Raw genomic sequence first — 23911 nt, 5'->3', positions numbered from 1 at the left:
CTTCATCATGAAGATTAGTCTGATACATTTCACAGAATACAAAATGAACCCCTAGGAAAGACAGTCAGAAATCAAAATGTACTTTGTAAAATTGTTATGTTTTAGAAAATATGAACAGCTGATGATTGCTGTGGTGTCAAAGCTTCCCTAATGTGCTAGCATTCATAAAGTATTCAGAAAACTTGCACGCATTGTATATTTACCTTGCTTTGCTTTTAAATTATAATTTGCCATCCGAATGACTGAATGATCCTGAAATGTCACTTCTGTTTATATTCAAGTATATGTGGGCAGGATAAAAAAATCTGTTTCTGGACAGATTTTTGTCCCTCTCCCTCATTTCCTTACTTGGGAAGTCATGTCTGTCTAGCACCTGGCAAAATACATGGGCCAGGTGGTGTGATCTGAATTTGAACTCTGCATTCAAACCTAAAATCTTGTTCAGAATTTTCTAAGAGCCACTTAAATACATGAAAAATTGAAAAAACAATTCCTTCTGGTATATGGAAAGAAGTTCACAAATTCGATCTCTGCAGGATTTCACTATGTTCAGAGAGCTGCATTATTACTATCATCTTCTATTAAATATCCTGAAAGCTGAGTGCAGGAGTTACAGTACTTGATGATTAGGATATGAGTCGTCCACATTCACAAAATTGTCATCCCTTCTCCTTGTCATTTGGAGCATGGGGCAACTAGATTGCAAATGGCAGGAATTCCCATACTGAAACTGGATAGAAAAATGAAGAGGAGTCTGCAGGCTTAAATAAAAACAGTGGGATAGCAGTAGCAAATCTCCAAAGTCAGCAGAAAGAAGGTAATATTCTGCCAGATACATAAAAACATACATGTTCCTTTGCTTATCTCTGAAGTTGGAACTGGAATATTATTTTGTTGATGACTTCATGCTGTGTTCCAGAGGCACTTGTCTTCCTATTTCATCCTGATATAAGAATTCTATATTAAATCCCACTGTGATGAACCTAGGGGTAAATTAAACTATACTTCATTCACAGCAGCCAGGATTAATTCTTTATTTACTTCATCATTTACCATTATTTAAACCATCTATTAACAGACTTAAAGGATAATTATAAAATGTATACAACATTAAATAAACAAACTGCTTAGCATCACACCTTTACTGTTCTGTTTTCTTTGCACTGATAAGAGAGAGGGCAGAGCTTTATGTATGCATATATTGTTAATGCTAGCTAATATGAGGTAGTTTGGTATATGAAAGATGAGAGTAGAAGATCTTTTATCAGTTCCTATTACTAATATTAACTAGCCGGATATTTCAAAAATTGGATTTAAAGAACCATGCATATATGTATCTTTTGGCAGTAGTATTCACTATATCAGCTTTATCAGCTTTTGTTCATTTAATGTTCTATTTTGTTATCACAAGTAGTAGCTGTTCATGTACACATTTATAATTATATTATAGTATTTTCTTGTAAAATATTGTACAGTGTAAACTTATACAGATAAATAGATATGTTTATTACTTTATTTGCCAGCAGAAATATTACACGAATCTATAGAGAAACCCTATTGAATTTAACAGGATTTAGCTAAGTGTATAATACAGGTCACTGTTATTACTGACTAATACTTAACAGAATATGTGTGAATATTCCGGTTCTCACTGTGCAGTTCACTTGTTTTGTATTATATTTGCTTTACATTTTATAATGCCCCATTATTTCTGCTAATGCAGATTTCTTTAGTTATTTTAAGGACTTCTTATAATTCCTTGCAATCCATTAAGACACTGAATAAGTTACATAATACTGTTGTCTAGCCAAGTTGCCTCATTTTATGTTTGCATCCAATATTTTTGATATAAGGTTCACATTTTCTCATGCTATTGAATTTCATGCTATTATCTTGATCCAAAATTGTTAACTGAATTTTGATTCTTTCTATTCTATTGGCCATGTTATCTAGTTTTGATGAGCAATCTGTCTATTATTTTATCTAAGTCACTTATAAAATCTTGACTTGGACAATACAATACAAGCAAGGCAAGAATTAATTGGTTATTCCTTTATCAGTAGAGTTTAAAATCAATAGCATGTTAAGAGAAAGTCTGTATTACTGAACTTCTGGCTGGATAGCCTTTAGTGTACTACAACAATAACATCTGGTTTGCAGTCCTAAATTTATCCAATGCTTTTTTATTAGATATAATTTCAATCCAAAGCAGATGAGAATGTAACTGAATTGATGTGTGTCAGTATTTTGTCTGTCACGTCATGAATATATGCTTTTGAAATTCCAACAGCTCTTGAAATGAAATAGGTAGTCTAAATGTTTTGTATGTTTTGCACCAGTATATGCCTTCCTCTTGAGTTGTTGCTAAATCGTTCCTATTCATTTGAATCTAAGTATCTTCCTGTCCTGTTTCTCCCCTGAAAAGAGGACTGATGTTTGTTCTTTAATTTCAGAGACACGAATGTTTCCTCTTGTTTGTGTGTAAAATATTTCTACTTCATTCTTCTTCTTTATTTTATTCCTCTTTCTTGCAAACTACTAAGGTTTACTGGCTCTCATCTAAAAGTGATATATCCCTCCTTCCTGATAATACAAAAGTTCAAAAATGTATCTCAAGCTCTTTGTTTTGCAGCCCAGAGGACATGACCTGTTTTGCAGATCACTAGATCTGCTTCCTCAGTGTACTTGTATAGAATCATAGGACTGGAAAAGCACTTGGTGGTCTTCTAATCCAACTCTCTGCTCAAAGCAGGAATCATCATGCCTTCTTGGACCAATGGTTGTCCAATATTTTCTTGAAAATCTCCAGCAATGGAGCATCCAAAATTTCAGAAAATTTCCACTGCTCAATTGTTTTTACTGTCAGGAAATTCCTCCTTATTTCCAAATTGGAGCTTCCTCTGACAAGCTTCCAACATTGCTTCTTGTCTTACCTTCAGGTCCTATGGAGAATGACTCAATATCCTCATGCATGCAACCCTTCAAGTATTGGCCGATTGCTATCATATCTCCCTCAGTCTTCTCTCCATTAAGTTAAACATACCTAGTTTATTTAGCTATTCCTCATAAGATTTATGAGTCATAAGTCATGGGCCTGGTGGCTCAGCAGACTAAAAGCATTGTGATTAACACCAGCTGTCTGCAATTACTGTAAGTTCAAATCTCACCAGGCTCAAGGTTGACTCAGCCTTCCATCCTTTCTAAGGTAGGTAAAATGAGGACCCAGTTTGTGGGGGCAATAAGCTGACTTTGTATAAATATACAAAAGTATGAAGGCTATTGCTTAATGCATTGTAAGCTGCCCTGAGTCTCCGGAGAAGGGTGGCATATAAATCAAATTAAAAAAAAAAAAGATTTAGCTTTCAGACCTCTTACCTTTGTTGCTGGAATCTCCAACTAGACTGGGAGGATGGATCAAGTGGGGGCCAAGTTTAGAGTAATTATACTGCGGTAAGTAGTAAGAAACAGACCTCCTCAGAATCCTTGAAGCCTTAACTTGCCATTCCCAAGGGAACACAATCAATCTGGTGATATTCTTGTAACCTAGTTGACTAGCAATAAGCTACTGTTGATACTCTTTATGAGTGGTTTTGTTTGCTTTTGCCTGACAGTTTGCTCTTCTCTACACACTTTCTGAGGCCTTTTTGGTATTCATATGACCAGAATTGGATGCAGTATTCCAAATCAACTATAATAGTGCAGTACAGAGTAGTGCTATTAGTTCCCTTGATCTTGATACTTTCCCCCTGTTGATGCAGCATAGGACTGCATTGACTTTAGAAGATATTGAACCTTGGTGCATTGAACTCTACATCTTCCCTGCCTAATTTCTACATATAACTCAATTGCTCAAACCAAGAATCAAGAAACTTTTCACACAGCGTTTCTGCTCTAATTATATCTGCCAGCTGTGATGACATCTCCCACATGCCTTTAGAGTAACAAATTAAATCAGTAGACTTAGAGCACTTCCTCCATACTGCAGCAGCCTTTAGTAGATCCCAACCCTTAGTGTAATATTTAAAAAGTACATAATGGGGTTTTAAAACACCTATTCCATGTATTTTATGGTTTCTGGAGTTTTTATACTATAGAAAACTTTGGGATAAGACTGCATAAATGATGATCCTGGAATTACACAGGATCACCACCGAGAGTTGGAAGCTTTTCCATGGCATTGTACAGGAATTACAGACTCCTAATTGCCAAAGATGTCCCTCTGGAAAGAAAAGCTACATATTTCAAGAAAAAAAACCCCATCAGAGTCCCAAGAAAAAAAGTACATAAAGCAAAAAGAGGGAAGAAACAGAATTAAAGTTAAGTGGCAAAGTTCAGAACTTTGCAGAGCAGCCCGAACAGAGAAAAAAAAATAGACCTAAGAGGAAAGATAAAACAATAGTCTGAATAAAGAGGTTTAAAGCTGATCATTTGTTGGGTTTGTTGGGGTTTTTTTTAGCATGATTATAGGAATTATTCCAGTCCTCAGCTATAAATGTGAATTGTATTCATTATATTCTAAAAGTGTTAACAATATTATTTGTACTGTAGAAGAAAAAGGCATCAATTCATACTTTTGTCACAACGGGTAGAATTTAGAAAATGGAATGCTATCGTTATGTTGTTATCTTTAAAATTATGGGAAGTAAAACATGATTGTAACCTTTTTCTATCAGAAATTACAGTTGGTTAAAAATAATTTCCATCTACTTTAGCAAAGCTTGTTTTGATTATTTTATTTTGCCCTAGTCTGGAGCCAGTGACTGCTATGTAAACCAAACATATACTTGAAGATTAAACATCAGACTATCTTCATTTCTAGTTCCTATCGAATTGCCAGGAAGCTAATAGAAATCATCTCTCTATATAAAATTCTTTAAAACACATAAAATTAGGTCAGCTACAGATAATAATGCCATACATGCATCCAGTTAACAGCTTTTTGCATACTGTAATTATAATCAAGACAACTAAGGAGTTAAAAATGGCTAACAGAGAGGATATATGTATGGTTGAGGTAAAAATATTTTCTAACTTGTTTTATACCAGTTATACTAGTATTTCCTGGTATTTTATATATACCATAGCTTCCGTAACTGAGCATGCTAGTTGAAGTAGATAGGAGAGATAGTGCAGAACATCTGCAGAGACCAGTTGGAATCCTGAATTATAATAATCTTCCTTCTGCCTCTATAAAGCCAGAGTGAAGTCTTGAAATACTTGTGATGTATTCCTATAGAAAAGAAGTATCCAATGTTATTTTTATTTCTTTTTTTCTTTACGAACACAATTGAGTTCTAAAATTATTCTTTTTATAGTATTCTGTAACAATATTTTTGCAGCATACATATAATCCTTAGGGGTGTACATTAATGTTTTTTCCAGATAAGCATATAGTACTCTGAGAAATATATCAGTAAGGCTGCAGCAGATCCATTATCAGTAGTGATAATTGATTAGTCCTGCATTAAAGTATATAATGTACAGTACTCCATATGTAAATGTCTGAAGCTTTTCATTCATTTTAGATTTTTTTAAGGCATATATTTCATGCTGTAATAAAAGAAAAACATGATAGTGAGTACAAATTAATGTTTCTTTCTCTGCAATTGATGTACTGAGGGTTATTTTTCTCTCATAAAATTTCTCTAGAATATATCACTTGGGGATTTTTGGGTAGCTAAAATGTTACTTGCATGTTTTATGAACCCACTAAACTTAAAGCCATTCTTTTTGGAAAAGTAATGTGGATACATTTTGCTTTCTGCAACCTCAAAAATGTTAAAATAAAAATGCTTGCTTGAATTCCCTCTCTTGGCTCAAGTTACTAGGTGGTCCCAAGTTACCAGAAGTAAAATTTATAAATCTAACCCCTAGTCTAGACATTTTCCAGCAATGACTGCAGTTCAAAAAATATTAATGTCTAGCCGGCAAAGTGAAGTTCCCCCCAGTGATTTTGCAAGGACTAAAAAGTTAACCTTTTGCCAACTGCTGCTTTTAGGCATGGAGGTTATTAAAAATAATCCAGGCATTTATAACTAAGGCTTTTAAGACTGAAACACGTTGGCATGACCCTTTGTGTCTCCTTTTGTTTGTTCAGGCTTGGCCTCTGTTGCTGGAATGTGTGAGCCTGAAAGGAGCTGTAGTATTAATGAAGACATTGGCCTTGGCTCTGCTTTTACCATAGCCCATGAGATTGGTCACAAGTGCGTATATTTTTAAACTTTTAATACATTTAGTTTAATTATCTTAATTTGCCCTCTTATATTGGCTGCCTTACCTGTATCCTGATTATTTTTGTTGTTGTTTGATTTCATCAACCATATGATCTTGAAAGAGCTATTACTGCAGCACATATATATTATTGATGTGAAATTACTTCTAGTTGCGTCAGTTTAGCATAAAATCACTGTTACAGTGTATCGCTATAATAGCACAAAGTAAACCATATAAGCATGGAATAATACTATGCAACCATTGTACAACTATGCTGTAACAACAGTACAGTTCAGGATATATGTTTTGAGACTGAACTCAAAAATTGTTGCTTACCTTTTCATTTCAGAATCAGATTATATAGTACTGCTTATAACACAGTGTTCAATTGGAAACACATTGAAAACTGCTTTAACCATGATTTACATTAACAAATCATTTACATGATTTAATCACATTATTTTAAACTATTTTCACTGTAGGTCCTCACTTTTGCAATACCAGGATCTCCTAAAATGAATGAAACTAAAGTTAACAATAGACCACTTATTGTAAAATTTAAACTAAATATCATGGGAGTTTTTGAACTTTGATGCCCTCTATTTATTGCAGACATGTGCAGTCAAAATGAACAGAGTTTAGACGAAGTTTTGATAATACTCACCCTTGATCTGCACAAACCTGATTAAATGTTTTAATTCATTTGAAACTTCATGCTAGCATAGTCATATTAATGATGGGGATGTCAAAATGTGTCCTGTAACAGAGTGACCTTACCCATGTGATACACTTATCTAATCCAAAATGGAACCAAGTGCAAATAATGCAAGTGCAAAGTGTTAATTTTGTCATTATCTTTGTCATTATGGTTTGTACCAGATGCTTAATCTGAGAAGGCATGATCCATAGTTTGAGAATTCTGTTGCAAGGTTCATTTTGATTCAGTCCAGAAATGGGAATTACAGCCAGATTTACTCAGTTGCTAGTATTTGATGCCAACATCTTGCTAACACCTAGAATTCAGGAACAAGAAGCAATGGCTTTTAAGAAATCTGTATGTTACCATACATAAAACATACAGCTTGCTACCTACAAATAAAATAAAATAAAGAGAAATCTTGCAGTGTTTAGATCAGCAATGATAGTTTAATTTTAGCTAATGTTTTAGGACGAAAAGTCAACTGAAGCCAAATTTTGTGGCATTAATTTTTTACACTTTGGAAGTCATCTTGGCATAATGAACTGTTTCTTCAAATAAAAAACAAGTCACTACAACCATTCTTAGCAGCTTACTATTCTATTGTTACATTTGATACTCAGGGCAAAATGACAGTTACAATCTAATACACATTTAGAGAGCAATAAGTGTCATTGAATTTAGTAGAATTAATTATACATGTAGAAATTACACAGTTGAAACTCATCTTGCGTATTCCGTTCTTTTTTCTGTGATTTCAATATATTAGTATGTATGTGTATCTCCATTTCTGTTTCCGCACTATTTTGATAAAAGTAATAAATGTCTAGCATGTCTTTCTTTTCTTCTTTTTACAAATCTAAACACATTTAGGAATATGTTACCATCTTTTAGATGATGAAACTAAACAGATTTCAATAGTTGTTGCAAACTGCTTCAAGGAATTATATGCTAGATTTGTTATGCATTTTATTTTAGGTCTTTATTTATTACAAGTAATTTGACATACAGTGTAAACATTCCTTAAAATGTCAGAAGAACATATGCAGGACTGGGATAAGGAAGTATAATGAATGAAAATAGTATTTTTTTTAATAGTTTCTCCTCTATGCTGGTAATTCATCTCAGAAACTGCAAAGCAAAACTTGGATATCTGGTATTAAGAGCAAAGTTCAGTTCCAATTCTACATCCTTTCAGTTCTGACATAAAGGAACATATGTTGGTGCTAAAAAGCAATAAATATGCAGATGTACATGGAACGATAAACAGAGAATGGGAATGACGGATTTCAAGTGGAAATCTTTATTGTGCACGTTTCCATGCATCATTATGGAGCGGAATACTTGTTCCAGTTTCAGATATGTTGAAGGTCGGAATTAATATATTATTCTAAGGGAGCAACAACAGCAAACCAAAAGAAGGAAAATGGAAAAGATGGGAGTTATAGCAGTGTGACCAATTGTTTGGAATTATTTCCAATCAGATAATCTAGTGCAGAGATATAAATTAGTCTCTATTTTTCTCCTTTCCATATTGTAATATTTTCGATATATATGTATTTTATGCCTGGAAAAAATATTTATTTGGATACACGGAGGATCTTTATTTAATGAATTTCTTTCCCATATTTCTGTTTGTTCCAACATTCTTGATAACTTATACAATACACACTCTAAAAATAACAAAATAATAGAGTTAAAATTAAAATAACCAACAATTAGAAGCTTGATGAAAGACATTCTTTCTATTACTTATCTAAGAGCCAAACATAACTCTTTAGGGAGAATATCTCATTACTAGAGAGATCCAAAGAATAAGACCCTTTCTCATATATATGATGATGAAGCTTCTAACAGAATGGACAATCTAAATTCCAGAGCATTTTCATAAATGAAGATGCAGTACCACAGATAATTAGGCTTTAAGTCATTTAGAATCATAAGACTAGCACCGATCCTTTTAACTGTGCCCATTAAGCAATTGCTAGCCAGTGCAGATATTTTAATTAATTAATTAATTAATTAATTTGTTCAACTTGTATGCCACCTTTCTCTGAAGATTCAAGATTCAAGGTACTACAAAGAGCCTTGGTACTACAGTGGTTTAAAGCACCCTGTTATTAACACAGCTGCCTGCAATTTACTGCTGGTTCGAATCTCTCCAAGGCTCAAGGTTGACTCAGCCTTCCATCCTTTCTAAGGTAGGTTAAATGAGGACCCAGTTTGTGGGGGCAATAAGCTGACTTTGTATAAAAATATACAAAAGTATGAAGGCTATTGCTTAACGCATTGTAAGCCGCCCTGAGTCTCCGGAGAAGGGCGGCATATAAATCAAATTAAAAAAAAAAAAAAAAAAAAGGTGGCTTATAATGCATTTAAAGACCATATATAAAAACATTAAAAATTAAAACATTAAAAACAATTAAAACCCATTCACACCATTCATGGCCGGATCTCGCCAGATCGCAACAGCGAGATCAACGGCCCCAGACCTGCCGGAAAAGCCAGGTCTTCACTGCTTTTTGGAAGGCCAATAGAGTGGGGATGGTCCAGATCTAAGGAGGTAACTGCTTCCAGAGAGCTGGGGCAGCCACAGAGTAGGCCCTCCCCCACAGGCCCGCCAGCCGGCATTGTTTAGCTGATTGGACCCGGAAGAGACCAACTCTGTGGGATCTTACTGGTCGCTGGGAGCTATGTGGCAGAAGGCGGTCTCGAAGATAACCTGGCCCTGAGCCATCTAGGGCTTTAAAGGTAATAACCAACACTTGAATTGTGCCCGGAGACCAATAGGGAGCCAATGCAGCTCGCGGAGAATTGGTGTAATGTGGGTGTACCTAGGTGCACTCACGACAGCTCGCGCAGCTGCGTTCTGGACCAACTATAGTCTCCGAACACTTTTCAAGGGTAGCCCCATGTAAAGCATGTTGCAATAATCTAACCATGAGGTGACAAGGGCATGAGTGACTGTGAGGAGAGCCTCCTGATCCAAGTAGGGTCGCAATTGGTGCACCAGGCGAACCTGTGCAAAGGTCCCCCTAGCCACAGCTGACAGATGTTGCTCTAATCTTAGCTGTGAGTCAAATTGCGAGCCCGTTCTGACGGGGACAATTTCTCCCCCCCCCCAGAACCAAGGATGGACAATCAACATAGTCTTTAGGAGGCAATACCCACAGCCACTCGGTCTTGTCTGGGTTAAGTCTGAGTCTGTTGACTCCCATCCAGACCCTCACGGCCTCTAGGCACCGGCACATCATATCCACCGCCTCACTGAATTGACGTGGGGTAGAGATATTCAGCTGGGTATAATCAGTGTATTGCTGATACCTCACCCCGTATTGTCAGATGATCTCACCCAGCGGCTTCATGTAGATGTTAAATAGGAGGGGGGAGAGGACCGAGTCCTGAGGCACCCCGCAAACGAGGGGCCTAGGGGTCGACCTCTGTCCTCCTACCAACACCGACTGTACCGACCAGAGAGATAGGAGGAGAACCACCGTAACACGGTGCCTTCCACTCCCAACTCCCTTAGTCGTCCCAGAAGGATACCATGGTCAATGGTATCGAAAGCTGCTGAGAGGTCAAGTAGCACCAAGATGGAGGAATGACCCCCATCTCAGGCTCGCCAGAGATCATCCATCAGCGTGACCAAGGCAGTTTCCGTGCTGTACCCAAGCCTGAAGCCAGACTGAAAAGTGTCTAGATAATACGTTTCCTCCAATGACCGCAGAAGCTGAAGGACCTGATGGAACTTAATGGAACTTGTCTTACATTAGTCAGCAGTCTTCCGCTTCATTTTTCACCAATTACAATTTGTAGACATTATCAAAGGTGCATAAAGCACAGTGTAGTATCTTGAGAAGACTGTGATCAAGACATGAATAATTGTCACTGTCTGACTAGTCGAGGAAGGCTTACAGCATCCTAGCCATAATAGTTGAAATATGCTCTGTGCCACAGCTGCCATCTGTAAATTCAGTGATAGCTGGTGGAAAACTGCTCTTCCAATTCCAAACTACATCTTCCTGGGGGAGGGCCATTCATCCAGATCAAGTTTTACTTTAACCACATAATTGGACTTGTTATACTTTATCCAGCCCATTATTGATATTCAAGGTACTGATTGCCTTGACATTAGAAGGCAGAGAGCACTGGATTTGGTATCCTCATCATACTGATGGCATCTATTCCAAAGAGCAGAACTACTGCACAATGAGCTCAAATCACAGTTTTGCCAAAAAGCCTATGAGGACGCTATGGGAATGGAAGTAAAAGCTGACAGGAGAACTAGAAAAGTCATACTCCCATTTGCTTTCTGGGGTTTCAAAGTGTTCAGCAAAAAAACATGGAAGAAGGAAAGGATTTAACTATGGTTTCTGTTACAAAACCATTGTTTTCTATGAAGTTTAAATTCAGCCAATTTTTAATAACACTTATGAGAGTGGAATAACATCTAGCAGAAATATTTGTAACATGATGATTAATGACTGTTAAAGTATCTCAAATATTAGAACAAGATGACAAATTGTAAAAGGAAGACATTCTTGAGTTACTTATATTGCTGAAGTCCAATTTACTTCAGTCCACTGAAATAAAAGAAGAGATCAAATAATACATATGACATTCAATACACTGCCAGTTTAGGTTTTATCAAAAAAAGTTAAAGTCAAGTGTTTTGGAAGCCAATATGCATTTGGGACTGTTATGTCTGGGAATGCAATCTTGAAAAAGAAAAATTGCCCTTCATACAGCAAATAGGAGTAAAAAAAATACATACTCACATTTTTGTTAGAATCAGTGAGTATTTTCATGCTACCTTTTTTAGTGGAGGAGACTATTTTTCTATATTAAAAAATAGAAAGGCACTTCTGAATAATTTCAAATAATATATATTGTTTCAATTAATTTGAAATATTAACTAGGGTTTTTTAAAATCTCCTTTTAATCACTTTATATTTCTTGATTTGTTTTTCCCTTATGTGAAGGTTCTAAAATGGTAATCTTTGCTGGCATTAAATCAGATAGGATTATGCTGTAAATATAGTGAAATTTGTACAGTGAAACGAACGATATAGACCAGGGGTGAAATGCTCCCGGTTCGGACCGGCTCAGGCGAGTAGGTAGCGATGGCGGTGGGCAGTTCAGAGAACTGGTAGCAAAAATCCCTGCCCCCGCCTCCCATGCCCAGCTGAGCCCCGTGATCATAAGAGCCTTTTTTTTCTTTTAAATGGCTCTGACCAGCCAAGCTCTGACATCCCAGCTGAGTTGCCTGCTAATCAGGCAACTCAGCTTGGATCGCCAGAGCCATGTAAAAGAAAAAAAGTTTATTTTTTTCTCCCCCCCATCCCACCCCTCTCCCAGCCTCCAGCTTGTTTACTTTAGCTGCTGATCGCATGACGATTGCAATCCATGCATCAGCAAGCAACTGAATCTCCCTACCTGCAATCGAGCTCATTGGTGAGCAGCTCTTTCTGTCTGCCTGCCTTCCTGCCTAGACTTGTGGACTTCAGCTCCCAGCACAGCTGGCTGAGGAATTCTGGGAGTTGAAGTCCACAAGTCTTAAAGTTGCCAAGGTTAGAGACCCCTGTTCTATTGGGTAGGTTTTTTTCCCCTTTGGGAGCTTTAAAAAAAATAGTTAATTGGGGGTTTTTTAGTTGTTCTCTTTTTAGACCTAGCCATTTAAAGTTTAGAAAGTTTTAAATTTAGCTGCTTTTTTATAAAAATTAAAATAAATAAAAATAAAATAATATTTGTGCAGCTTTTTGAGATTTAGTGTGTTTCTGTAGTGTTTCAGTCTAACTACAGAAGCACACAAAATCTCCACAAAGCTGTATGTGGAATTTTGTGTGTGTAAAGTGTGAAAGTTGGTTTTTTGGGCTTTTTGTGGCTGTGTGAGGTTCCTGCTTGTTGCAGGGGCCATTTTGGGTCTAGCACAGCTGCTTTTACATTGTGGGTGAGCCAGTTGTGTTGTGTGTGTATAAAGTGTGAAAATTGTTTTTTTGGGCTTTTTGTGGCTGTATGAGGTTCCTGCTTGTTGCGGGGGCATTTTGAGTCTAGCACAGCTGCTTTTACATTGTGGGTGAGCCAGTTGTGTTGTGTTGTGTTTTGTAGGTTAAAAAAGGGCAAAGAAGTGACATTGACTTGGCCACGCCCACCCAGTCACCTTACCACCAAGCCCCGCCCACTAATTAAGCCACGTCCACAGAACTGGTAGCAAAAATATTTAGATTTCACCCCTGATATAGACATGCTAATAATTTTGTGCTAATAGCTCTCATATGTAACTTACTTATATCCCTTTATTTACTTCTCATTCTCTCAGAACATTTTTCAGTATTCAGTTGATATGAACTTTTATACTGTATTGTTACATTTGCTGTCTCATATAAAAAAATAGTTTCTCTTCCCTCCTTATTCTTTCTGATAGTTTTGGTATGAACCATGATGGAATTGGAAATTCTTGTGGGACCAAAGGTCATGAAGCAGCAAAACTTATGGCAGCTCACATTACAGCAAACACCAATCCCTTCTCATGGTCAACTTGCAGTAGGGATTATATCACCAGTTTTTTAGAGTAAGTATTCTCTCAAAGCAATACTAAATTGGTGGGGGGTTTCCACCATATTTATACCTTACTAGTGTGAATAACAATGCTAGAGAACGTGTAGTCATAAGCCCCAATCCAGTAAAGTATATAGAGTGGATGATCAGCACTTTCGGATTCGCTCATACTATTTAACTGTACAAAATCAGAAAATAGAATGGAGTAGAAAACAGGAATCACTACAAAATATCATTTAGGATGAACATATTAAGTGTTAATATTGACAGTGCTGCCCATCATAACGCAAGAACTCCACCTTCAGGTCTTGGATGTCATTGTTCTCTTATTCTGCCCTCACTATATATAAACTTCATATGTCATGTTGTGAAAGACTTGTTTTGCCTCTTTATTTAACATGATTACTTCATTCATACGATTAAATGACATTTGACTTTGTATATGATGATGATAAAGTGTAGTGTCTTCTGTAATGTTTGATAAAAGTTGCGTGTGGAGAAAATTTTAGTAAAATTTATTTCTAATTAAGCATTGATTTTGGGGACAGAATTGAATTTATTAATAAAATAGATGTTGTATACTTTGGGATAAGAAGCCAAATTACATCATGGGTTTTAGAAAACATATTTTTTTCCTTAAACATTTATGATTGATAATAAAAGAGAACAAAAAGAGGGGAAAGCTGACGGAGGTGAGCAGACAGGAAAGGATGAAATAGAGCTGAAGAGAACATACTGGGACTATTGATGAAGTTGTAAGCAGGGCAGTAGTCAACATTGGAGAACTAGAGGCAGAAAAAAAGCAAAGAAGGTAATCTTAGTGAGAAAAACAGAAAAGAACACCCAGGAACTCTTTTTTTTTTTTAAAGATGGCTAGGTATGTTTTGCCCTTCTGGTAGTTAATAGAAATGAAATGATAAATTTATATCTATTTTTAGATCCTTTTTCACAGATCACTAGGTTTTTATGATTCTTAATAATAGCAGCAACAAAATGTAACTTTCCCCTACTTGCTATAACTTATGTTACTGTAAAGAAAATCCTTTGGGGTGTGGAATACCATTGGTTTCATTTAGTCTTGCTACCCAACAAAATATTCCCTGGCTCCAATTTCTGTAACTCAAAGTAGATTGTTGTATCAGATCTCTGGTTAGTTGTGTAATATGTTATATGTGTACCTGAACCCGGTTTATCACTACTTTTTCGTTTTTACCCTTTGCAGTCAAATACATGTCACCTGAAAGAATTATTGTAGAAATGTTATATTCCAACAGAGGAGTATATTTAATAGATACAATAAATTGAACTGTGAAGTCCTTGGTGTTCTCTAAGCTTGGTTATTTGCTTGCAGATATCTCATTACCTAACATTTCATGTTACCTAGTTGGGTAATGAGACATCTGCATGTAAGCAATCAAGCTCAGAGACCACTAAAGCCAAAGAAAAAATCCTGTGAACTATCCAAAAGGTGCTTTTTCAAGAGGCAACTGGACTTTCTGGTTTTTCTTTGAAGATGTTTCACTTCTCATCCAAGAAGCTTCTTCAGCTCTGACTAGATGGTGGAAATTGCACCCACTCACTGGTATAGGTATGTGGACAATATTTGGGTCAAGATCAAAACACAGGAATTGGAAGCGTTCACCAAACATATCAACTCTGTGGATAGATATATCAAATTCACATGGGAAGATGTTAAGGAAAATAGTCTAGCCTTTCTGGACTGTGTGGTAAACATTAAGGAAGACAGAAGCCTTAACATTGAAGTTTACAGAAAACCCACTCTTACATTTTGATTCCCATCATCCACTGAAGCACAAAATGGGAGTCGTCAGAACCCTACATCACTGAGCTGAAGGCCTGTCTACCAGCAAAGATGGGAAAGAAAAAGAACAAAAACACATAAAGGAAGCACTCAGAATGTGTGGCTATCCCAAATGGGCCTTCATCAAATCTCAAAAAAAGACTATACAGGAGCTCCTCCATAACAGATAATGAAGAGAACAATAAATGAAGCAACATGGTCATTTCATACGTTGCAGGCATATCGGAAAAGCTCAGGAGGATCTCCAGACAACATAACATACTGTACATGCACACTTCAAACCCAAGAATACTTTAAGGCAGAAGCTTGTCCACCCCAAAGATAAAACATCCAGACAAAAACTGGTATATGCAGTACAATGCAGTGAGACATGTGTAGATTTGTACATTGGGGAAACAAAAACAACCACTTCTTAAGCGCATGGCACAACATAGGAGAACAAACACATCAGGATTAGATTCAGCAGTCCATCTGTATTTAAAAGACACAGGCCATTCTTTTGAAGACAGCAAAGTCCACATTTTGGACAGAGAGGAACGCTGGTTTGAAAGAGGAATCAAAGAGGCCATTTATGTCAAAATTGAACAGCCCTCTCTCCACAGAGGGGGAGGGATAGGACATCATCTATCTCCCATCTACAACATAGTCCTTTTAACAGTTCCAAGAAGGTTCCACACACATTTGCACCACTCAAGTGACCCTGATGACACAGATAAACCTCCAGATAACCTTAACGACTCGCTAAAAGAATGCAAATGACCAGCTGTCTGCAAGGAGTATAATTCCTTCACTCCCCACCATCCAGTCAGAGCTGAAGAACTTTCTTGGATGAGAAGCGAAATGTTTTCAAAGAACAATCAGAAAGTCAATTTTCTTCTTGAAAAAGCATCTTTGGGACAACTATGACCTGGATGACTGAGAATCTCCATAGACATCCTGTGAACTACTAATCATTGACATACAATGACATGCTTGAGGGGTACACAAAATAACATTTTTATGAATATCTTGAAAATGAGTTATGAAAAGTTATGAATTAATGATCCATAATAAGAAAGCATTTCTACTTTCTATAATACACATGTATTTACATAGCTGTAAATGTGGTTCGGACTTTGATTTGTCTTCAGATCATATAAATCTTTCACCTTTTTACTAAAGAATAGTATTCCTGGATTTTTTTATGTTGGACAGTTCAGGCCGTGGTACTTGCCTTGATAATGAACCTCCCAAGCGTGATTTTCTTTATCCTGTGGTGGCCCCGGGTCAGGTGTATGATGCTGATGAACAGTGTCGCTTCCAATATGGAGCTACATCACGTCAGTGTAAATACGGGGTAAGAGCTCTAAATCCTTATACTATATTAACTGTCCCAAATAGTCACTTATATATATTTCATCCTCACATAAAAGTTTATTAATATATAACTGTTAACATAGTTTTCTACTAGTAATTTGATTGTATTATTGTTTCAAATAAGGAACATCAGTTTTTTATGCTGCATCTTTTGCTTGAGTTGTTTGTATATATTCTATACCTAAATGTTTGAACTGAGCATTTTTCCTCAAAATCAGTTGGATAATCTTAGAGTTTTAGCTAACTCAGAACACTCAGTTACCTGTAGAAATGCTGCTAATGACAAGGTTTAATGACAATGTTTAAATATAAACCTCAGGATACATCTTTCTTTAATATAAAACAATTTTGTATAGTAAACAGTTTTAATTATGTTATGTATTATACTTTTTTGCTTTCTGTCATGGCATTATTATTAGTGACTGTGTGATTACCATTATTATTGTTAACCACTGTAATAATGAGTTTATTAAATTCATTATTACAGTTATTATAATTGAGTTAGGTTGTGAATGTATTCCATCCCTTTTATTCTTTAATAAAATAATTGTTTATTTTATTTATTTTGAAAATGCCATTCAAAAATTCTGTGTGTCTTCCACATGCATTAAAAACCAACATCCAAATACAGTTAGGTTATAAAAAAATCATTAATACAAAATAAACTTTTAGTTATTTTGCTAATACTTAAGAACAGCTTGAAATAGTATTTAGTGGTTTTTATAAGCTAAAGCATCACTTACAATGATTCTGTCACCAGTAGGGATTACATATGAAAATGGTATTGAAATGGTATTTTGTAGATTTGTTGCCAAGTTACATATTATTTTATATCCTTTTTAAATAAAATATTTTTTGAATGATAGTGTTTTGTCAGGTCTAAAAACTACATATAATAATTTACCTAATCATTTGCAATAATCACTTCTTTTAGAACCACAGTACAAAAGGAATTCATTTTTAATATCCCTAGGGTGATAAGCACAATATTATTCTTGGGATGAATTTTAGCAATTCATATAGCAATGGATTTAAAAGTTTTTTGTGGTTGGCTGACTTAACTGTTAGCTTTTGATTTTTTCAACAAAAAGCCTGTATTGTTTCTGTTTAAGTTTCTTCTTTCTGTTTCTGTTTCTGTTTTTCTTCTCTTGATGGCCACATACTTTCATAAACTCTTTTCACTTAGCTATCCCATTTTAGGTATATTTAATAATAGAAAGATGTAGTCATTTGACTTTATTACATGAAGTATCAACATGAGGTATGCTTGACTTTGAAAAATCAGCCATGTGTATATTATCTTTTTTAAATAGACTTTTTATTAGCTTCTCAAATAGTGCATTTATCTGGTTTTATCTTTGCAACAATTTTGTCAGATAGATAAGATTTTAAAATTCATAGTTGGTACAAGATTACCCAGTAATACGCATAGTGTGTGATCTAAACTAAATTTCCCAGGTTCTAGATTGACACTGTTAAGTATTGCACTCTGAATTCTATATCTATATCAAGAATTCTTCTTCACTAATTTTAAACTAATAAGAGATTAAAAAGATAATTCTTAACTGATGTTGGTACAAAAACAAGTCACATTAGAATGGTGACTTGTCTTAATTGGATATTTGCATGTTGATACCTTCTTCCAAGAGATTTATAGTTTCCCTATAGTTGGATAGAAAAGATTATATTCTTTTTTGCAGAGTTTTATGTGGCAAGGACCAATGCCTTTTTTCTTCAGCTATGTTTTCTACCTTCCTATTCAAGGTTTTCTGTCCAACTATCTGAAACGTAGAAGCAATATTTAGAATGGAGACTAGTGGTCAGTTCCTGGAGTTCTTCATGTTTTGACATTATTCATTATTTTGAAATGACATTACATTATTTTTTAAAATGAATTGGGAAGTTTCAGCACAAAACACAATGACTAGAATTTGCACCTGAACAGCTCCCTCATAACATATCTTGCTCATCTTGAAAGAATTTAGTAGCTGTTTATTCATTTATATGTCCAATACAAATTGCATATGTTGACATCTAAATGACTTGGTATCTAGATATACTAAACAGTCACTTCCTGCCCACAAATTAAGGCCACAGATTAATTGCACCATTTAAATGTCATTGTCTCCATCTGAAATATTGCTTATATGAATAACAGATACTGGCAGTATCTTCTCAGCTATGAATCTTCCTTGAGAAGGCATTCCCAGCTTCAGCTTCATTGTTTTTTGTGCCAGATAAAATCTTTATTATCCATCTGATGCAATTAAAAATAAATAAGCCCTTTTGGTGTACTAGAATTTGTTGATGAACATTTAAACTGAACATTTACCTGCTGCTTCTTTTTTCTTATTGTTATTGCTTCAGCTTCTATTTTAATTATACAAAATGATTTCTACAAGCATATGAACTCTTAAATAAAAGAATTATGAATTGAGTCAAATGAACCACGAACCTAGTTTATTTCAGAAATCTAGAAATAAAAAAATACTGTATCATATAACTTTCCAGGGATTGTGTTATTTAGGCATAATCTCTGAGAATAACTAGAACTTCTTCACTTGTAAAATTGCTGTATAGATCTTACTTTTATCTATGAAAACTGTCATGGAGAACAGTTGATTGATTACATAATCACTTTTGTTTTTGTCTCTTAGCAACCACATAGTTAGATTTTTTTCCAGGAAAAATAGTTTAATACCTAAGGTAATTTACCTGTAATATAGTTAATGTTCATGATTTCTTTCTTTTTTCTTTTTGTTGAATTACTCTATAGTAATACAGGATTTGGAGATTTGAAAAGCAACCAGTACTTTCAGCACTGCTGCTATAACAACTATTTACTGATTATAAATTTCTTTAAAAATACAGACTGAAATGATATGATCTCAAGGATGCAATTAATGACTTTAATGCAGTAAAATATAAAAATAAAAAACTGTAGCCCATCTATGTTATATTATATCATTTTATTTATTAGGCCTGTGCATGCACACTTCAAAAACAAAATGAAAGAATTACTCCAGATTTCATACAAGCATTCTGCTGCATTTTAAATGAGATGAACTTTGTTCTGACTTTGCACAAGCTGCTGTTGGTTAAACAGCATCCTTTTTTCAGGTTGGCACAGAATCCCAATTATAGACCTGGTAAGGTTGAAGTGTATTAATGGAAGGTAGAAAGATTGGGTTAAGAATTATCCGGCTCAGAACAAATGTGTTTGTTTTTGCTTGCTTCGGATTTACAGACTTAAAGTCGAGATGTGAAATGTATTTTTAGAACTAAGTACTTTACGCATATGGTCGACTTCTTATAGTACTTTTGACTATCTGTAAAACTTTACAATTAGTACTGAAGTTGACAGTAGTGTTTGGGTATTTCTATTTCGCAATTCTTTTATAGTACTTTTCATAGGCGATTGGCAGGTTGTATGTGTGTGAACTTCCATATATTATTCTTAGCTCCAGATATATTTTTTATAAACATATATATATTTGTAGTGAAATCAGAAATACAGTCTAATCCTGTAACAATCTATAATATCAGGTATTTTATATGTCTTTGTTAGTGTTTGTAATTTCCAAATCAGTACAGTAGTGCTACCTAAGCAAGGGAAATTATGAAGATTATTAATAGAGATGCATGCTAGCCCTGAAAGCATTCTTCTCTATATAATTAACATGAGTAAAATTATTCTGAAAATGAGACAGACCAAGTCAGGAAACAGGCTTCACAGGAACTGTAGCTTACTTTAATATTGAATTGATTATTGAAAAACTGACAAGGGTTTCCCTCTCCTTTCCTTATATACCCAAGAGAATCAAGATAGGTTAGACTTGAATTTAGAATAGAATAAATAGAATAGACTTCCTCTTTCCTTTCATGGGTAAACTGATGTTTTTGTAATGACTGCTACATCTTTTATTCAAAGAGAATTTCCATATTTCTTTATACTAGAGCTGATAGATAGAAGCATTCCTGGTTGCCGGATTTTAATTTTCTTACAAAGTCCTACATGTATCAAATATTTAGAAAAAGAGAAATGATCACACAGAAATTTAGAACATGACAACTTTATATACTTCTAATTCAACAGGCAAAAGGGCATCTAAAGTTGAAGATGTTCAGATATGATATCATTGGCCAATATTTCTTGTTTCAGTGGCTAAATGTACTGAGAACATTATGAATTTTGCCCTAGTAGATAGACAGGGATGTACTCTAAAATAAAACACAGGGTTGTATCCAATCTACCACTGAATCATTTTCATAAATAGAACAAGAAACAAAGTATTTTTAGTAACTCCGTTCTTCCTATAGCCTACTTGGTACCTTTTAAAGGAACATAATTGATGAAATTATTTCCTTTGATGAAATCAGTGCTGATATCTGGGATGGTGCACCAGCGTGCCTACTGTCCCTGTCCTAACATACCTTTTTACTTACTCTTTTCATGCATTCAAATTATGTTTATACTTTTACCTGTTATCTTATTTATGCTTGACAAAATAAATAAATAAAAATAAAAATAAATAAAATAAAATAAAATATTGGACCAGATTTTCGGTGGTGATATAGAATTATGAGGACCTTGTAACTCTGGAATAGGGATTTCTAGCAAGGGCCTAAGGGTCAAATGGTTCTAGACAATATAGGAAACATAAAAGACAGATTCTTTCCACTGATCAATGACAAATGAGCATTTGAGAAATTTATATTATATTGCTATTCTACTGATTATTGGCTTTGGCCAGTAGCAATTACCCAATCAACAGGAAAATTGATAATGCAGATGTTTGGATGCTGCACCAACATTTCATTTTAGATGTAATCAATAAAGTTGAGGCCACACTTTCTAAACAAATTGTCACATGCCTTCTTTAAGTTTCCTTTGCCTCTTCCCCTATAAGTGGTATCAACAGTGAAATGCACTTACTTTCGCTGCTGGTTTGGGAGTGTGAGCGCATGCTTCTCTTCTGCGCATGTGCAGAGGGTCAAAAACGGGATGTAATGACGTTCTGGTGGGTAGGCAGAGCCTCCCACCACCGGCGCTACCGGTTCATGTGAATGAGATAGATCCGGCTGGATTTCACCACTGTGTGGTATGGAGAGCCTAGATCAGTGATGGTGAACCTTTTCGGCATCGCACATGTGTCTGGGCCACAACCAGGAAGTGGAGATACCCAGGGTGCATGTGCGCACCTGAAAATGAACTTTGGGTTTCAGCTACTGAACTTCCGGTTTCAGCCAGCTACTGTTGCAGGTTTCTGGCGCGCATGCATATGCAACAATCAGCTGGCCAGCGCACATGCTCACGCAGGAAAACAGAAGACCAGCTCTTCCAGTTTCTGGCACTGCTACATGCAAAAAGACCAGCTGATTGTTGCATGCGCATGCACACCAGAAACCCAGAAGAGGAACGGGCGACACCAGGCAAAATGGCTCCACGTGCCACTTCGGGTACGCCTGCCATAGGTTCACCATCACGGGCCTAGATTTTTTGCATTGTTTGCTTCAGGATAGTGCTTTCAATTCCTTGAGAAAGTTGTTGTGAGTTCTACATAGTCAAACAATTATAGATCCATTTTGAAGTCTATTTCTACTAAAATTATTGTATTAATTAAAATTATGTCTTGACTTCCCTTTGATGATACCTAGTAGTTTTTCCTATTTATCTTTTATTTCCTGTCTCTGAACTTTAGGACTGCACTAAAGAACTTCAATCTACACTACTGCTTCTGTCTTAGCTATCTTTAAAAGGACCAATCAGGTCTACTAATACACTGCATAGATATTTGAGGGTCTGAAAAAGAGTCTTGGTAATGATCACATCAGTTTGGATTACAGTAGCAAGTTTGGTTGCTTATAATGCAGGCTAAGTCTCAGATGCTAGACAGTTGATGAAGGTTGTAATAAGTCACGGCCTAGAAAGAAAAGCTGAGTGATTCACAGATTTGCTAAGGTTCAGATAAGCACCCAATATATAGGAAAATAAGATGAGAATATGATTTACTTTATAGTTGGAATTTTAAATTAGATACTATAAAACCTTCAGCATGTATGAATTGATAACATGCTGCATCGCTTCATAATGAGCATTTATGAAAATGGAGCATTAAGATTTGTGATTTTTGGGTGCTTATCTGAATCTAACTGAGGTTCATATATCTTTAATATTCACCCTCATATATATAAAACACAATAGCATGAAACAATCGAGGGTGGAAAAATACTAGCTGGATATTTTTGCAGCTTTGAATTGGAAATATAATATCCAAGTATTTTTTTTTAATGCTCTGTTTTAACAAATGCTCATCAAGAGGTGCAGCATATTAAAGATTAGCATATACTGAAGGAATATTTTAAGATATTTTAAAAGTAAACTGCAATAGTTTTCCAATGATAATTATGTTTTTATCATTTATTTCTCTTCTTATTTTCTTAATATTGTGAATAAACAATTTGTACATCTTTTTATCTTATACTAAAATTTACATATGGGAAATAATACAGCATGTTATTCATCATACAAATAATAATAAATGGAGGGGTTTGTTATATTACTTATATTATGCAGGAGCTTTAGAGATTATTTAATATACCTACTTGTAAAATTCTGCATGACTAATGGAAAGAGGCTCCACAATATATAACATAAAAGCAAAAAGATAATTTGATTTGCTGTTTTTTTTCTCTAGATGGGTTCAGCTTTCTTTAATTTACTGCAAATACAAGCTTCCGAATTCCAAACTGAAGTCATGGAGCCCTAAGATACACCGTTACAGGTTGTGATCTATCTTGTCTTGATCTTGTGAAAGGCTACAACTTCAGTTTATGTTTTGATTACAATTGCCCATATTTCTCAGAGATATGTTTGTTTTTACAAATGCAGGTTCTGATTTTGAGCTGATTTTCTAGGTTTCAAATTTTGTTTTCTTTGGGACAACAATTTTTAACTAAATTACTCAGAGAATAGGATTAAAATCTACAGTGAGACAGACTGTACAGACAGTGAGTGAATTTCTACTAGACATTGGAAATAACAATTAATAAAATTACTTAGAATGGCAGTGGTGAATCAGAATTTTAATTTGAAAATGTAAGCTTTCTTGATCATTTTCATTCTGGGTGTCATCTTTTTAGGCTACTCAGATTATTTCCGTAATACATTATTAAATTAAGTCCTATTGCATTGTTATTGGTACAATAATATGTAATCAAATGTAGGGTATTAAATTTAAGGAATAATACAACTTCATAAGCAC

At 35.2% G+C, this 23911-nt stretch overlaps 1 protein-coding gene across 6 annotated transcripts in view; it reads left to right on the top strand.

The window, feature by feature from the left end:
* ADAMTS6 (ADAM metallopeptidase with thrombospondin type 1 motif 6) overlaps positions 1-23911 on the top strand; it is a 134716-nt gene that overhangs the window by 54280 nt on the left and 56525 nt on the right. For all 6 annotated transcript variants that reach the window (XM_034440984.3, XM_087885727.1, XM_034440983.3 and 3 more), the window contains 3 exons: positions 6098-6203; positions 13335-13481; positions 16485-16626. In XM_034440984.3, coding sequence (XP_034296875.1) covers positions 6098-6203; positions 13335-13481; positions 16485-16626 — 395 coding nt within the window. The remainder of the gene's footprint in view (positions 1-6097; positions 6204-13334; positions 13482-16484; positions 16627-23911) is intronic.

This window comes from Pantherophis guttatus, chromosome 2, assembly GCF_059756535.1.
Source record: "Pantherophis guttatus breed Tessera chromosome 2, ASM5975653v1, whole genome shotgun sequence".
Lineage (NCBI taxonomy): Eukaryota > Metazoa > Chordata > Lepidosauria > Squamata > Colubridae > Pantherophis > Pantherophis guttatus.
The sequence above is the reverse complement of the archived record's forward strand: the minus strand, read 5'-3'. Positions and strand labels throughout refer to the sequence as shown.